Source organism: Suricata suricatta, chromosome X (genome assembly GCF_006229205.1).
Source record: "Suricata suricatta isolate VVHF042 chromosome X, meerkat_22Aug2017_6uvM2_HiC, whole genome shotgun sequence".
In the NCBI taxonomy this organism is placed as follows: Eukaryota; Metazoa; Chordata; class Mammalia; order Carnivora; family Herpestidae; genus Suricata; species Suricata suricatta.
Window position 1 is genome coordinate 94004781 of NC_043717.1, and position 17869 is coordinate 94022649.

Genomic DNA, 17869 nt, shown 5'->3' on the forward strand with positions numbered 1-17869 from the left:
ACACATAACTGCACCATGCTGAGTCCATACAGACCAAGCAAGACTTCACCTCTTCTTTCTAATGCATTTGGCTCCTGTCAACCAAGACCAAAGGAATGTTGGTGTGTTTGGTTTATTTATGAAGCTATGTGCTCCTAACTGCTGTCATCTAGAGACTGCTGAATGGATAAACAGGTGTGCTCATTACAGGACAGTTTTGGCAAAGACAGGCTGGAGATGGTCTGCTACTAGGGTAGCACATCACATCCTCTCCAATTTCCACATGTATAAAATAGAAATAATAATAATAGTGCCTATTTCATAAGCTTTTGACAGGTGAGGATTAATGAGACAAAATTACCAAATGCTTGGCACAGAGGTTGGCTCAGAGCACTCAGTAGACACATATTAGCTATTAGTTTTTGCAGCCATGAGTTTCGTTTCTTCAAAAAACAGGAGGCCTAAATTCTTTTCAGAGAAGAGGAAGATATTCCTTTTGTTTTCCAGCCTGTTTTTGGCTTCAAAATTACATGGAAACTTAAACAGTGCTCCATAGTACACTCCCATTAGGGCAAGTCACATGACAAAGTCAGAACAGCACCGTGGATGCCGGCTGTTGTGACCGTGCACCATGGAAAAGACCCAGCATGCGGAAATTTACCTACCCACACCACACACCACCACACACTCCCAAACCAAGGAAGCGCATAAGAAGTTAGCCTCTCTGAACTACAACACATGTGCCTAACAGCGATAGACACTGTTGTAGAAAGTATGAAAAGTGCCCCTGATAGTTTCACCATATTGAGACTGCTCATGTTAACAAAAAATATCCTGAGGAGAAGATGCGCAGAGGAAAACATTTAAAAACCTCCTGAAATAAGAGAAATAAGAGAAAAGGACTTGGCACACGTATCCACGAAGAGGATATTGGATATTGAAGAGCTTTCAAGTTTTTGTTAATGATCAACAAAAATAATGAGGAGTTAAAAAGAACTATCTCAATCTGTGAGTCATGTGCACAGCAAATAAAAGACACCTCGCTCGAAATGTGCAAAGAGGGAGAACCTCATCGTGGCAGAAGCTTGGGATGTGTCCAAATACAGCAAATGTGATATAAAATCACACTTATCTACTTAAGAGTGCATTGATGCCGGCCTCCTATGGTTCACAAGCTGGGTATGGTAGTAGATATGCTTCCTCTATATCATCTTAACTTAGTTCAACCCATGCTCCTTTTGTGGCTCACACTGACATTCGTCACTCAAAATGTAAGAGACTAGGTCCCTGCAAAGCCAAAAGAAACAAAATGGTGCCCCTTTCAAAGTACAACAGCAATCACAAGCACCCATTATGACACATCAGAGTCTAATAAATGGAGATCGTGCCCTGCAGTTGTCAGTGTGACAGGTGTGTACAAGGTGCACAGACATGGCCCGCCATTTCTGCAAACGATTCTCCAATGCCTTATCTGTTCACTAAGAGTGCACGCTGACGATGAATTGGGATTAATTTGGAAACATTCATCTGCTTGGGAGTGTGTGCATCAATTCCCTTCCTTCATAATTTATACAGCATTTTGATTGTGGTGCCCAGCAATAAATAACTGAAACGAGTTATAAGTACTCTGAGATTTAGCCTTCACCACCGCTTTTTATATTTTCCAGGATAGCCCACATTCAGCTTTATATGCAAACCTGAAATGGTATTCAGGAGGAGAAGAAAGGGGGAAAAAAGCAGCCAGTAGATCTTTCACTTTGGGAATTGAATATAATATTATATTCAAATGCAGCATTTATGGGCCAACACTGAATACATAAAATGTATGACCATACAGATTCACCTTTCATTGCAAAACCACACTCTTGTACTGACGTATCTTATTGCTAGATTAGAGTTTTTAGCATGATGAAGGCATCTTTCATCTTCTAGATGCAGGCTGGGTACTCCTTCTGGGCTGTATTTCTGCTTGTCACAATGCCCTCTGTACCACTGAGAGACGTAGCCTACAGAGAACCCAAGTCAATCACCAAAGGGCTGCAGCCATGTCAAAGGGGAAACCCCTAATGGGAAGTATGTCATCTACAAGGGATCACATTGTTTCAAACTGCCATGCTCTGCTGAATCCAACTGGCTGAATCAGCCAATGTTGTTTTCTGGAATTAACCCAAGGAAGTAAACCTAATATCACAAATATTCAGCCAGTACAAGTTTTGGCAATGCACAAAGACAGTTTCATGTAGGACATGGTCACTGGTCACTGGTTACTAGGAACAGAACATACACATCATAAAAATCAGTGATATGGTTACAGTGTAAATGTATTTAAACCAGGACATTCATGGAATGACTTTCCAGACTTTTCTACCTCACCCCTAAACCTTAATGTATGGATCAAAGACAGATTTTCATGGATTTTGCAACTCATTAAATGATTAATCGGGGCTGCTTCTTCTTCATTCTTTAATTTATGAATCACATAGTCCAAATCTTGCATGGCTTGAAGTCCTTGGCCTTCACATTCAGCCTGACTTTCCCCACCCTCTCCTACAGCTTCTTTATAGTCCTCCATATACCCAATACTTTTGACACATTCTTTACTCATTCAAATTCCCCAGTGAGTAGCCCAGTGCGAGGCACACGGAAGGCATTCCACAAACCTCTGTTGAATGAATATGAATGAACGAGAAAATGAGGACAGCACAAGGCTTTGTGATACTTTTGTCAGATGCACAGGGACACTTTTCACTTACTTCCCACTCTTAGATGCGTTCCCGGCCTTTGCGGATGATGGAGAGTTGGCGCCTGGATTAATGTTTGGAGAACCCCGTTTATTCTTACTATACCCACAGAAAGAATAGAAAAATATATATAACAGTGACCACAGAGACAAAAAGCAATTAGTCATTTCATTTAAACACTTTCAAGTGCGCTCTCTCTCTCTCTCTCTCTCTTATCTTATCCAGTGGTGCCCTTCAATGGTAAAGAGAGTGGGACCCACTGGTCACGTTCAAAGAAAACTATCCTTTTGGCATTCAAAGCTTGGGCTGGCGGATTCCATTAATGATAGCACCATAGCCCAGGCCCCCAAGGGAGGCTCCAGTAAAAAAAAATGTGGAAAAATAACTAGTCTTTAACATAAAATTCTTGATTTCCAGTCTCTGGAGTGTCTGTATTGCAAGTTCAGTTCTGAAGCTGCTGACTTTTAGTGAAGTACGTGGATGCCAAATGACTTCTAAAAGTCTTTGGGAGATACTATCAGATGAATTAATAATTTTCATTCATAATGTTAACATGGGAAGGCCGTGAATTCAGATATTCTTTCAGGAGAAGCACCACCTGCTTCATGAGTAATTGAATTTAAATCTCCACCTTCAATAACTCCACAGCTTATGTCAAACCTTGGAAACAATTACAAAATAAATCACTAGGAAGGTCTGCTTAATCTCATCAGGTTAATAAACGCAGACAAATTAATCACTTGAAGGTAAACAAAAAGGAGTAATTGATTGGAGTCTTCTTGATTACTTTATTCTATTTTCTTTATCAAACTATTTTTACCATTATCTTCAATTCAGCCGCTCTGCCTTGAAATTATTACTTTACTTCGTCTTCGGATTTCCATGGAAACCAATTCAAAGCCTTTTCTCTCCACTTGATGATGTGTGGAAGTATTTATCCTGATTTCATCAGAAAGATTTTTTTTTTGTTAGTCAGATCTACGTCAGCATAACCTTTTATGAAAAGTGAAGGTAAAAAAGAAAAATGCATATCTTGGCGTTCAAGGAGAATAATAGAGCCTTCCAAAGGCACAGAATATTGTCTCAGAGAATGTCAAAGAGCTTTCCAGATGCTTATGAATCTTTTAAGTAACTCAGAAATAGGTACCTACAAGTGGAAGAGGGTGAGGGTCAGAAAAGATATTCTGCCCTACACCCATAAGATTTAAATGGCTACATGGATGTGAGTGGAACAAGTGTTAATCATTGGTTCTGGGTGACTGCAAAGGTAACACAGAGGTATGTGGGCACATGCAAGGGCGGATCACACAGCAAAAGCTCCAACGGGTAGGATTCAGTGTCCAGTAGGTCCAAAAAACAGGTCTTTAGAGTGTGAGACATCAAGGTGAACTCTGATCCTTCTGCTGGAGGGGGCAGACATTCTAGAGAGAGCGAGCACACATTTTGTCCTGGAGGAGGCATTGGAATCCTGCCAAGGCAAAGGGCTGGCATTCCTGCACAGTGCAGGGATCGTTTCCTTGTACTGCTCACCGGAATGCGGCTACATTCTGCGTGGGGCCTGGAGACTCCATTATGCACTTGACTATCTATAATGACTTCTTAAAAAAGAACTCCATAGGTGTACCTGGGACCATACTAGCTACCTTCCTCATCCAGAGGCAAGCTCAGAAACTAAGAGATAATACCAAACAACAGGGCAAATTCAGAAGAATTCAAACCTGTCTCTTCTAGCAGGTCTGTGTGGTCTGATGCAAAAGACGTAATATGCTATGTATTGCGAAATGCAAGCAGGGCTTAATTTTCCTCACTTCCACATCCTAGTCAATGGCCACTAAGCCTTCCTTCTCCTAGCCCCTCACTCAAACAGGAGCCAGTGGGAAACTTCACTGGCAGCATTCTGAAATAAGGGATCTTTTGATCTTGCAAGCTTCGGGGCTCAGACTAGGTGGTCATTTAACACTCCCAGACATTAAGTTTGGGCATCCGTGATCTTTTCAATACAAGACCACCCATTCTCACTGCTAAATTCCCATGCGTGTGCCTTCGGCATGAAAGTCCTTTATAATTTCCATGAGAAGTGAACCTGTTTATTAAGCTCAATTCAGGGCACGGCAGGACCTCAGGGAAAGCTGGCTGCTGGGACTGGCAGCCGTCTTATTGTGAAATGCCACTCTAGATGGGAGTGGTCTTGGAGCCATACCCCTTTAAGAGACAGAGACAAGGACCCCTCTGACCTACTGCCAAATTCTATAAGTGCAGATCTACAGGGAATAAAAACAAAAACTTACTCAGAGAAAAATCACACATGGAAGGTATGGCATCAAGACTGGCGAGTAAAAGTAACCAAATAACTCAACATGTGTGTTCCGGGCAGATAGCAGATCCATTTATACTGGTGAAGTTTATCTGAAAGTGGAGTAGGGACCAAGCAGAATTTGTGGCAGGCTTGGATTCCAGGAGTTTGTTTTGTAGATATACTAAGGACTGTTGTATAGAAAGGCTTGGTAGACATTGAGGGGAAAGAGTCATCCGGTCTGCCTCCAAATTCCAAGCTCAGTACCTAAGTCTGGACAAGATGCTATAATTCTGAAACCTTGAGGCTGAAGGACCCAGAGTTTTCCAGAAGTGCCCCGCTAGAGAGACAGAGAAAATCCTGCAGCTGTAGACTGTCTGGGAGCCTCAGGGATCTGGAAAAATACAGGTCAAGGACGCATAGATTAAGATGCTGCCAAGGATGCTGGCCACTGGAACATCCACCAACCTCAGGGACTGATAGGAATAAGCCCACTCTGCTTTTAGGATGTACAGATGATAATTTGGGGCATATGAGCTGGGGGAGGGATGCGATGAATCAGAGCTAGTTTCCAACCCACAGATCTGAAACAGAACTACTCTTGTTGTCATTATTTTGTCTCTAGACCACCTGTCAGACCTCTTTACTTCACTCTCCTCTTTGGGTTGCAATTTTAAAGGCTGTGGCCTGAAATCCCTGAGAGTATGAATCCAGGCTTCTCCACTGCTCCTGAATAGCTATCCTCTTTTGAGAAGATTCTTTCCTCCCTCATACTTAGCCTTATCAAAGGCCTATGAAAACTATTCCAGGTGAGCCCCTGAGAGGAAAAGTTAATGAGAGACAGCACTCTTTCTGTCGGTCTCCATCTCTCATGTAAGCCATTTTCCACAGACTCCACAAATGTCTCCAACACCAGAAAAGTGAAAAAAAATCTGCAGTATTATGCACATTGTATTCAGGTGGGAAAGCTCTGACTAACCCAACTCTCCAGCATTTTCAAAATGTTTCTGATTGAATAATCTGATGCTGAAATGGCATCCAGTGTACTTAACCCAAAATGGCAATCAGATCCACTCCAATCTGGATTTTTCTCTTAGATCAGAGAGGTGCTTGAGGGAGAAGAACCTAGCAGTTTCAAATATATGCAACTCACTTTCTTGATGGATGGCATATGGAAACTTCTGCATTCCCTATAGTACTTTGTAGCTCCTTTTGGAATGAATTCATCTCAGACCCATGAAAAACAGTTGGGCTGCTCTAACTACAACAGCACTGAAGTTTAAAAAAAATAATTTTTTAAGGTCATGGGAAATTGAAATTGTGTTTCAGGAGAGTCAGGCTACATGTCTTTGGTACGTAGCATGTGGTGCTTGTAGTGTTGCTTACATTTTATTGTGTATCTGTCTCTCCAACTAGCTCTTAAGAGGGCACTCAGAAAGTATCTGTTGAACAAACAAATGAAAAAAAGTTGTCTTTAGGCTCAGGAGAAAGGAGTGCTCTGATCGATTATCAATGTCTGGCACTGGTGTGTGAGAGAGGAAGTGATGACACATGTCACATATTTTCCATTTCCATTCCGAAAGAAGAATGGTCTGGGAGAACTGTATTCTAGTTGGATTCTGGTCTAGTTAGAATTGGAATGATGGTTGATGATCACATGGATCACAAAGACACATGAGCTTGGAAAGGATTCTCCAGCAAGCTTGCTTGGGTGGTTGGGTGAATAAGGAGAACCCCACTGCATTTGTATAGCTCTTAAAATTTTCCAGTGTGTGTTCCTGTAAGTGGTAACAGAGATGGAACCCAAGCTATTGTTAAAGGGTTACTTCAACTCTGTGTGGGGAAATGGTAGCTACTCTTTGTTCCCTAAAGATGATCCTAGGATCCTGAAAGCTCATAGGATGAGGAAATGCACTTAAAACATATAGATTGTACCAGGGATAGAAGCTCATCAATCTACTTCCCCAACTGGTGCTTGAGTCACCTCTACAACATACCCACCAAGTGGTCATCTGTTGAAAGGCTTTGAAATCATGATTGCTTCCCCATGAAAGCCTACTTTTCTATTTTCTAAGAGGCTTACATTTCCAAAGTATTTTTGCTCTTGTTCTGTTACTGATCAAGACAGCTCTTCAAATATTGATTTCCTTTCATTAGAGCTGATGAGGCCTCTTTATTTCATTTTCTGTCTTGCTAGGTTATGTCCTGAGTGGTTTTCTTTCTTTGTTCCAAACTTTTTTCATTTTCTTCTACCCAGAGTGTCTAAATGTAGTGTCCCTACCCATTCAAAGGTCTCATTCCTATTATCTATATTTCTGTTAACCACCAGGCAAAGAGAGTTCAGGTCACTAATCTGTGCTTTCAGTTAGCTTCCTTCCCTAGTTGTTCTTGGCTTAAGTATAGATAATGACAGGTTTTTAGAGAAGAGAAAAGCTCATCTTTATTGCTAGGAAGTGCAGTGTTAACTTTGATCTCTCAGAAGCAACCTCATCTGTTCAAAGCACTGCTTCAAAAAATCTCAACTTCTAATTCTGGCTGCCAGCAAGGCATATAACTTCTTGCTGTCTTAGGCTTCTCATCTATAAGGCAGAGGAAATCAAACTGATCAGGTAAACCATTCACATATACACTCACAATTACTTTGTAATCGTGGAGCTCTCAGAAAAGGCAGCAAGACACTCACGTTATCTTGCCCTCTCTGTTTCCATCAACTTTCCACTCTCACAACTCACCACAGGAGCATCAGGGTCTGGTGCAATAAGCTTGTTGATTATTGTTGCTATTTTGCCCTCTTCACCTCTTGGCACATGCTGCTTTTGCCCAGGAAAGCCAGCCACAACCCTGAATGGCTAACTGGGATCAAGAAAGAACATGAATCGGTTCCTAAATTATATTATTTTCTCACTTAAACTGGCTATTCATTTACATCCTTCCTAAGATCTTGGACCTGGGTTACAGACTATTGGAGGCTGCTGGAAGTTGTCCTACAGTTGTTACATTTACATGTAGCTCTGGGCTCCTCCATCAGATACAGGATTGAGAAGCAGAGAATCTTAGTTCTGGTACTGCAAGGTTTGGGATGATAGACACCTGAAATATGATGGGAGCCTGGACCACGACAGTAGTTATGGGCGTGGAAAGAAGGAAACCAGGCATGGCATATCAAAAGAAATGACAGAACTTGGGGACTGACTACATCTGAGGAATGAGAATAAAGTCTACATAAAGGTCTGGAAGTTGAATGGCTGAGAAAGCAAAGGTGCCAGTGAAAAAGACAGATTAGTTGGGAGGGGAATCTGGACGAGAGAAGATGATAGATTCCATTTGGGGCATACTGAGTCAGGGTGTTGATCGACAATGTCCAGCAAGCAATTAGAGAAATGGTCTGGCAGCTTAAGAAGAAATATAGGGTCAGACATATAGTCATTGCTCTGAAGTGGAAGTCAAAACTATGAGTATAAGCATCAAGGTCTGATGGGACAGCTATCCATTGTGATTAACAAGTGGATGTTTCATGGAGGGGGGGCAGCCCCTGCCATCATCTGCTTATGTCCGCTTCAGTTTGCCAGAATTTACGTATGTGTTACAAAGTCTTATCTCCCAGGGGTCCAAATAAAAGACCCTGAGCCAGTTGACTTAGTTATGTAGAGTTCAATGCTAGGGTTAACATTGGAAACCCTTGTGAGGGCCAGTGATTTTCCCCATCCCATGACCATTTCCTGCTTCTCCCCATCCTTCTAGCCCAGCAAGATTGCTTACGTGATAAGATAAACTGGTCACTAAGAGGTGAGGTGGGTGACAATCCTTGTCAACCCATTCCCATAACAAAAACCTCACAAAGTACATTCTGTGCTGCTGGCAGATGAGCAAAACTGTGCTTGAAACCTTGGTTTCACTTGCAGCTCACATCTTTTCCTTCTGGCTCCCCTTACCAAGAACTAACCAAACATCAGGGACTATAGAGTATACCTCTGATAATGCTAAATTCTATTCCTATTTTTCACCAAAACTCCCTTGCCCATTCTCCGTCTCTGCACTGTGTCTCACTAACTGGCACCCTCAACCACCCTCTCTTAGCAACCTGGGTGGTACAAAGATGTCACAGTTAGTGACGTCACCACATTTGGGGGTAGGGGCAGCCTGTCTCAGAGCAAATGAGAGGTTTTGCCCTTGAAGAACCAAAGTATCCTAGGCTTCCTAAGTTGAACTGAGTTGATGTAGGCAATATTTCGGGGACAGTGACCATTACCTTTCCCCAATCTGAGGCAAGGTTTTGACTTTAGTCCTGGGTCTGTAATCCACCCACTGAATCACTTACCTTCTCTGAGTCTCTGTTTCCTTGTCTGACAGTCTGACTTCTAAGGCCATCCCATGGTTTTGAAAATTATAAAACATTAAACAACTTATTCACTCAGAGAACATTTCCTCGCTGTTTTCTGTGTGCCCTTCATCATGTTGGGCCTTGGGGATACAATGATGACCATGACAAGGTTCCTGCCCTCAAGTGGCCTGAACATTAGTGGAGAAGGTGAGTATGTTAACAGATACATGACACAGTGTACCGAGTTGGATAAGCCAAGTGTGGAAAAAGTGCTAGGGAAACAAATCAGGGAATAACTGCCTATGTCTGGGAGAACTGGGGAGGGTAAATATACAGCTGAATTACCATTAGGAAAATTATGATTTTCAGTTTGTGTTAAAAACGCATAAATCAGAAAAGAAACTTGGGTTGTGAGAATTCTCACAAAATAGAGTGAAATTATGCCTATCCTTTGAAACGCCTCTTGAGAGTGGCTCATAGACTTAATCATACATCAGGAATCACCTGGAGAGCTTATAAAAGGTAGATGGCTGGGCCCCACCCCCACAGTGCCTGCTTCAGCAGCTCTAGGTTGGCGCCTGAAAATTTACAGGTCTAACAAGTTCCCAGGTGAGGGTGCTGGTCTATGGAGCACACTTTGGGAACCGGTGCCTCACGAGACAAGTAAGAGACAGACACACTTAGCGGCAAGTGAAAGATAACAGTAAGCCGTATCCATTGTCCCTGGTTTCCAGACAACACAATTAGAATCTGCTGGAATGAAGTGCCCCAATCTACTGCTCCCAAGCCAGGGAAGAGGAGCGCACGATACAAAAGGCCTGCCGCCATGCTTCTCTGGAGAAGCTCCCCCTTCCTGAGGAAGTGGTAATTACCGCAAACACCACAGAGTGGAGCCCAACAGCAGGGCAGACAAAAATTGGATCTGACAGCATCAATTGAGCTTGAAGTTCTATTTACTGAAAATGATCTGGCATAATTAAAAATTCGCAACTGGAGCCTATTTGCTGAACATTATACATTAGGGATTCCCCAGAGTAGGCCAGAAAAGTCTCAGTGAACTTTTTAGGAAAAGACAAAGAGGCCAACTGCTATGGCAGGAATTTGTACACAGGAAAAAAAAAAAAAAAAAAAAGGGAAAGTCAGTGAGCTCATTTATTTAAAAGTGAGATTCTGACTTAGACTGCAGAGTGATATGAACCAAGGGTATTGGTGAGAGGAGAGACCGATCATTTATTCATTTCCTTTTCTCTCATGAATAATCACTTTGCTTTTACTTCTTGCTAAATATATTCTTGTGGATTTTCAAGAATGTCCATTCTGTCTACACATTATATGTTAAATTCTTTGAGAATACAAATTGTATTTATTAATGTTCACAAAGTTTCTTTTAACATCTGTCATATAGAAGGTTTTCAATACCTGTTGACCAACAACCATCCTGGTAAGTTTGATTTCTAACATATGTTTGTTGAATTGAACTAACACATATTAGGTTAGAGGTTTAGTAGCAGTCATGTGGCTTTGGATTTTTTGTTCAGTTGACTTATGATAGACTACACTGTATGCCTAAAAATGTGACAGTCTATCACAGCGCCATTTCTGAGCTCCCGTGCCCACAGACAGGAGACTTAAGTAGGGTAAAAGCAGTGGGAATCAGCAACTTTGGAGAATGGTGTTGTCAGACTAACAGAGGGCAAGTCTGAAGTTGTGGAAAGAGCATGGACACTAGAATCAAGAAGAGCTGAGCTCATCTTCTGTCTCTGTAATTGCCAAAGGATCTTGGACAAGTTGGGCCATTGAGACAGCATTGGTTCTGACTAACCAAGGTCTCAGATCTTAACACTGGGGCTTTGGGGTTCCAATTCTCTAGCTATATGTTGGTGTCCAAAGGCAGGAGCATTCAAACGTATTCCTGGTGCTGAACTTGACATCTTATGTGCTTCCTAAGCTTCCTTGAATATATTCAAGATGTAGAAGTGAAGCTGTGTCCTTAGAAAGCAAGTAGAAGAGCCATGTCAACAATAGTGTTGATCATGCTTTCTGGGGTTGTCAAGAAAGAAAAGTTCTCTCACTCATGCTCTGCTTTGTCTTCTAATAGTACTGAGCCTATAAACCGAAGGTTCTTACACTTTTCATTTATATTTAGAGGGACAGTTAAAAGCTTGAAAATATTTTCATTTTTAAACTGCTTAAGCATCACTCATTCAGATATTTGTTTGAGTGCATGCTATTTTGAAGTCAGGTCCCCCCATTGCAAACATTATCCATTCTACGATGTGTAGGGACCACTAATTTTCTTTTCTGAATAAAGCCCAATAGTCAGAATTTTTTTGTTAGGATTTTGAAAACTGAGCAATGTTTTACTGTGTATGTTCATGGAAGATTAAAATTCTGACAATTCATGGAAACAAAATATATCTTGTTTGTATATCACCCACTTATCACTGTTGAATGCTAGGCCTTGTACAATTTATACACATATCCTTCTTTCCATGAATACGAGCTTTTAGTAACAGTCCAGTCTAACCCAAGACACTTATCTGAGGCTCTATTAAATATACCTCACCCCAGTCAAGGGAAAGACTCATGGAAATAGGGAGTTTAGAAGAACACTTCAAGAAGGTAAAGTAAGGTCCTGAGAAAAGAAGGGATATATCCAAGGGAAGTACCCAAGGATGTAACATGAAGTTAATGACAGAACTTGGTTAGCACCTAGCAAACAGGGCCAGAGCCCCCACAGAGTACAGAAGAAGATGCAAAGGCTTCAGGCCAAAGATGAAGTAACATGAATAAGCTGTAGTTGCTACTGCCAGAATAAATAGTACGAGAAAGGTGGGCAACTTTTTTTGTTGGGGGAGAGTATGAAGGAGATGCCAGGTTCATTTTGTGTTATGTTGAGTTTTGTGTGCCAGTGAGACCCCCCAGGCTATGAATTTGGTTGACAATTGGAATATATGGATGCAGAGCTTAGCTAGATACAGATTATCACAGGGAAGAACGGTCTCCAGAGATCTGAGAGTCTTCAGCATATTAGTGGCAGGTGAAAACCTCAGAGGAGAAGAGATTACACAAGAAGAGCCTGTTGAATGAGAAGAGCAGAGCCTGGGCAGGAGATTAAGGACAAGCTAGAGTGGACAAAGTGGGCTCATGCAAGCCGAGGAAGACACTGGATCTATGGGCATAAGTGATACAATCATAAGAGACTCATTTGCTGATTATAAGACAATTGTTTGTCTTGGGTTTCCAACTGCTACATGTTGCCTTCCCCTAGTGCACTTTTTTGATGAGTTGTGGTGTTTCATCAGTCATGCTGTCCTTTATAATGCCAGGATTATTTACAGAGAGCAAACCTTGTTGATCACACACGAACTGTTCTCATCAGTTCCCGGAAAAGATGATCTGATGTATGCTGAAGTAAGAAGCATCTTGTACCAAACAAACACCATAATTTTTTTTGTTTGGTACCAAACCAATAAAGCCATGATTATAGGCTTTAGACATATTTTTTTCAGTCTGGCCTTATTTGTTGCAACAAAGATCAACAAAATAAGAAATCACTTTTGTGTCTGAACTAGATAAAGCAACTGTACTCAAGTTTACTCAAATATATCTCTCAAAGAAACCACTAGTCTGCTTTTCATTATTGTTCCTGTTATTTGCTTCTGCTATTATGTACAACATCAGAAATGGGACTTACTGTTCTCTTCTTCAAAACTTCAAGAAAATCCTGGATCTGTAATAATCAGAATGTGGATCAGCAATATGCCAAACTCACTTGTTTTGCACTGGGGAAGGCCAAGGCTTGGTATCATCTCTGCCACTTCTTTGGAACATAATCTCTGGGCTTTGAATTAACCACTCTTTGGTTCTCCCTAGCCACTAAACTATCAACTTCCTATTTAATAAATTCTTTAACCTGTATGAACTAGGTGTCCATACTTTTCTTTATAGCAAACACTGAAACCACAATGCACGATCTCACTGTCTGGGAGTACTTCTTGGCTTAGGGGAATTGGAGAAATGGAGGAGTGGAGAGATATAAAACATGAAAGGAAGAAATGAAGCTTATTTCTGTGAAAGCCTAAATGAAGTAAGGAATAAAGTCCTCATGGAAAATGTCCTTATCAGTGGCCAGGAGCAGATCCTTTGGGAAGAGCCTGCCCTCTTCTTTATGTCCCTCAACGTTGTGAGAAAATGGTTGCCTTCACTCTGTTGTTGACACTGTCTCTGAAGGGATGCCATGAATGTTAAACCATATTAAACCATTTTCAGTCTCTCCCAATGGGGGACCTATGGGACAGGAACTCCCAGTGGTGAGTTGTAAAGAGTGACTCTATGTGACCTAGGCAGATAACTGAAGCTGTGAAGGTCTAGAACCTTCCACTGAGCTCAAGAATGCTATCTTGGCAAGTTAATCATCATCCCCTTGGGAAGAAGACCAGTTTTTCAGATGGCATCTGAAAAGGTAGAGTCCTGGAAATTGCACAGAAGATTCCAACCAGTGAGAACAGAGTTGACCCTTAAAGGGAAACAAGATAGCATTTACCTAATGGAAAGCCACCATTTGGAGGAGAGGCACCCAGCTAGCTACCTAAAAGGGATATAGACAATCACTTGGGGCTTAGGGGTAAAAGAAATATGCATTTCGAAAAACTGTTCAATGATTCCCTTGGGATTCTTAGAATTATGGATTTTATGACCTGTCTACTCTATGTTAATTATGTTTTCCTTCTTTTGTTTTTAGTGTGGTTTATTGAAAATTACCTTTGACATTCTCAGCTTGACTAGGGCTCATGGGAGAGGGCAGTTCAGCATTAGAGTTCCAGAAACTCAAGAAGGAGATGAAGGGAGGGAGAGAAAGTGAGACCCTCTTATTCTAAAAAAGTTCTGTTATTGTTTTATTTGAATTTCTCTTAGGAGCTCTACTCATCCCTGGCAGGCCTGGGGAGGGCAGTTTTGTTTAAATTAAGGGGGCATGTCCTTCCTTTACTGCTTGCTTTCTGGAATGTCAAAACTCAGCCAGACCTTGCCGAGGCACATTGTCCAACTGCCCATGGTTCCTGAGAAAGGTTATTCATGGCCTTTGTGATACCATGGACAATAGGGAGCCAACTACTTGCAGGCCTGGGCCCTGACCCATCAAGTTTTGGTTTCTGGGCACAGTACACAGTCTTTGTTTCCTGGAGAACACCTCCTCTGGAATAGGCTATCCCTTTCAAAAACTGAGCAGACAGAAGAGAGTCGATTTTTAATTCTGTCAAGTGATGGCCATAAAATCAAGTCAAGTAAGGCATCAACTAAAACAATCCTAGCACTAGTAATTGCCACACATCAGCAAAACCCATGCTGGAAGGTTCTGGTTTAAGAGGAAATTTCCTTCTTGACAGTTTTATACAACTGGTTCCAGAGATAAGGAAAAAAACAAAAACAACAGGAAGGTGCATGCTGCTCTATGCCCCTCTCCCAACTTTTCTATTTGGAGGCATATAGCAATTAGGATTAAAAGTTTATAAGGGGGGGAAGCATCAAATCTAGTATGAAAATGGCAGCTGTGACTAACAGAAACAGAGTTTATTCCAGGGAGCACAAAGTCAGAGCTAGAGGCATTGGCCAGGGAGAATGCAGTTTGGTGTTCAATCATCGCAGGTGAGGCCATGGCAAAATTTTTTTTGTAATTTGGGACCCATCCCTACCTCAAGTTCCAGGTGGCTTATCATAAAGGACACCTATAATATGATCTTGGGGGAAAAATGAGATCAATAAAAATACTTCAAAAATAGAGGGACTCATTCTCAGACAGAAGGAGGGTTCCCAAAATTCAGTGCTACATTACTTCCAAGTTTCCTAGCAACCAAGGCCATAGGGAAACATGCTGGGTAACAGCCTTCTCAACTTCTGATCAAAGGAAAGGGTATCATTTTGTCAGGAGAGTCGAACTTATTCCTGGTGCCAAGTCCAAGAAGCACAAATTTTTCTGGAAATCCAGAAGCACTTTCTGCAGGACGGTATCTCATATAGGCTTTTTAAAAAGTCAAGTTCAGTGGAGTATAGTTTCTATACTCTAAAGCTCACCCATATTTAGCAGCTGAGGACACCACATTAGCAGGTAAGCCGGAGGCAGCAACCTGCGGGCAGCCCAGTTAATGTGGTATAGGTACAGCCTTCCTGGTGATCCAAGCTGATACTAGGGAAAAGGGTGGAAAACTTAGAGACATGCATTTAGGCATGAGCCTTGGATCACTGGTTCTCTAGACCACCCACTCACTGGACAGCAGGAATGCTTGTTCCCACTGAACTGTCATGTGGCAGTGGGCTGGGGGGCTTTCCATGACTTTCCTTCCCTAGCACATCTCATCTGCCTGGATCTGGGTCATTATTGGCAGTTGTATACCTGCTGTTGATATTCTTTTGGGAGGTAGGGAGACTTGGCCAAAGGCTGCAAAAAAGCACTTCTCCTGATTTCCCTTGAGCCTCTTTCTAATTGTTTGTCCAGGATTCCTAGGACATTGCTCTCTTGTCAAACTCTTTTACCAGATATCATCATCTGCTCCTTCTGTTGGCGGTACCCCTTCCTTCTGTGTCTCCTGTTAGCTCCTCAGGGCAGGGCACCGGCTCATCACCTGAACTGTAAATCCAATGATTTGATGCTCTTTGCAGGCTGGGAGACCACTTTTTTCTTTCTTGTCCATAGGTTACCAAGGAATAGAAAACGGAAATAGATATCTTTCCCCCATGGCATATTCACTTGTAATCAAAGAGGATACAAAAGAGGCACCAGAGCAAACAAAAAGGCTCCTTCTTTCAAGACCTTAACAAATTAAAATCCACATCAATTAATTCTTTAGTTCTTTAATTGTTCCTGGATTAAACGTACTGGGGTGAGTTTTCATTCCAGCCCAGGTTGTCACAAGCTCAATAATTCACCTAGGGGATTCTGACATCACAATTTAGCACTGCTTGTCTATGGAGTCAAAAGGAGTAACTCATTACCAAGTAAGAGGTATTAATAAGATTTTTGTAAAAGAACCAGAATCAGAGTTATTGGCAAATGAGGAGTCAGTCAGTGTAGGAGGTGTGACAAAGTCTTGGAACAGATCATTAGCAAGCCAAGCAGGGCCTATTTTATATCCAATGCATGCTAGGCCTCTTAAAGTTGTCACCTGAAGAGGCTGTACACAGATTCCAAGGATGCTGCTGGTATTCACATCTCCAGAGCTCTTCCCTGGGAACTCTGTTCACAGATAATTACAAAATACATGAGAAGACGCATTCATGACTGTGTAGCCACACCTCTCTTTTGGCCCCAACCACAAGATCTTGCTTGATCACCCAATTAGTACCTCATAATTACCTTCTGATGACATGAGACTGATCCCAAAAACCTAATCCACCCTCAAGGAACAAAGATGTTTCCCCACTGAGCAGAGTCAACAGAACACGCTGCAGCTGTTGACTGCGCTTGACTATGATGAAGAAATCAGCACCATATTTCCATGCATTCGTTCTGCTATGTTTCTTAAAAATAAATCTATTCCTTTCATTTATTCACTATAGTGCCTTGGCGTCATTCTCCTTTTGATTAGAAATGATGCATAAGGAAATAGATTCATACGTCAGTGCCTTCAAAGGTCCATTAAACATAATGTTATTTAAAAGTACATTAACTATCCTAACCAGTGTCAGACAACAACCAGGGGAGTGCAAGAGTTTGAAGACTAATGCAGAGTTTTAGGATGCCAGATGAGAATGTAAATCACAACTCTCTCTAATTAAAACTTTGGCCCTTTGATTGCTCCTGGATTAAGTTCACCAGGGTGATTTTTCATCCCTGCCTGGGTTGACACAAGCCCAATAATTCACTCTGGCATTCTGACATCACTTGTTTGGATCTGCTTGTCTATGGAGTCAAGAGAAGTATCTCATTAGGGAGTGAGAGGTGTTAATTAGACTTTGTAAATAGCGACCATGAATGATGCTTTCCCCCGATTTCATCCAGATTGTTGAGAGGAGCACCGGGTGGAGAGTTGAAGTGAAGTTCTCATTCCAAGCCATCACAGCAGCCCCTCAATTGAGTCATATGCCTCAGTTGCCACAAATGAAAAGTGGGGTAAAACAAGGCAGTCTCACTACCTGGCTTCACAGAACAATGATGGTGATAAATGGGAAATGACAGATTAACCACCACTCTAATCTATGATTGTTTCAACAACAACCCACTTACCACCTGCTATGGGCAAAGCTCTAACTGATACAAAAATACCTATTATGTACTCCCTACTCTCAAAGAAATTATTGAGTTGTAATATTAAATTCTAGGACACTCAAATAAGCCCCCTTCCTTGCCCCATGCAGTTCAGTCATGTACGTTTAAGAGGGATAAAAGAATAATTAATTCACAACAATGTGGTTTTCTGCATCCCTTATATGCCAGTAGAAGTCATCTGTTGTCCTCACTGTATTTGGGCTTTCTCCTTCTCTGCCAGTCTTGGGCTTTGGTGCCCTTTTGCCTGGATGCTCTCTTTCCACCTGTCATGT

At 41.7% G+C, this 17869-nt stretch overlaps 1 protein-coding gene across 1 annotated transcript in view; it reads right to left on the reverse strand.

Moving 5' to 3' along the window:
- The window catches only part of HS6ST2 (heparan sulfate 6-O-sulfotransferase 2), an 85490-nt gene that overhangs the window by 36496 nt on the left and 31125 nt on the right, over positions 1-17869 (reverse strand). Inside the window, exon 5 of the mRNA XM_029929707.1 lies at positions 2733-2819. Coding sequence (XP_029785567.1) covers positions 2733-2819 — 87 coding nt within the window. The remainder of the gene's footprint in view (positions 1-2732; positions 2820-17869) is intronic.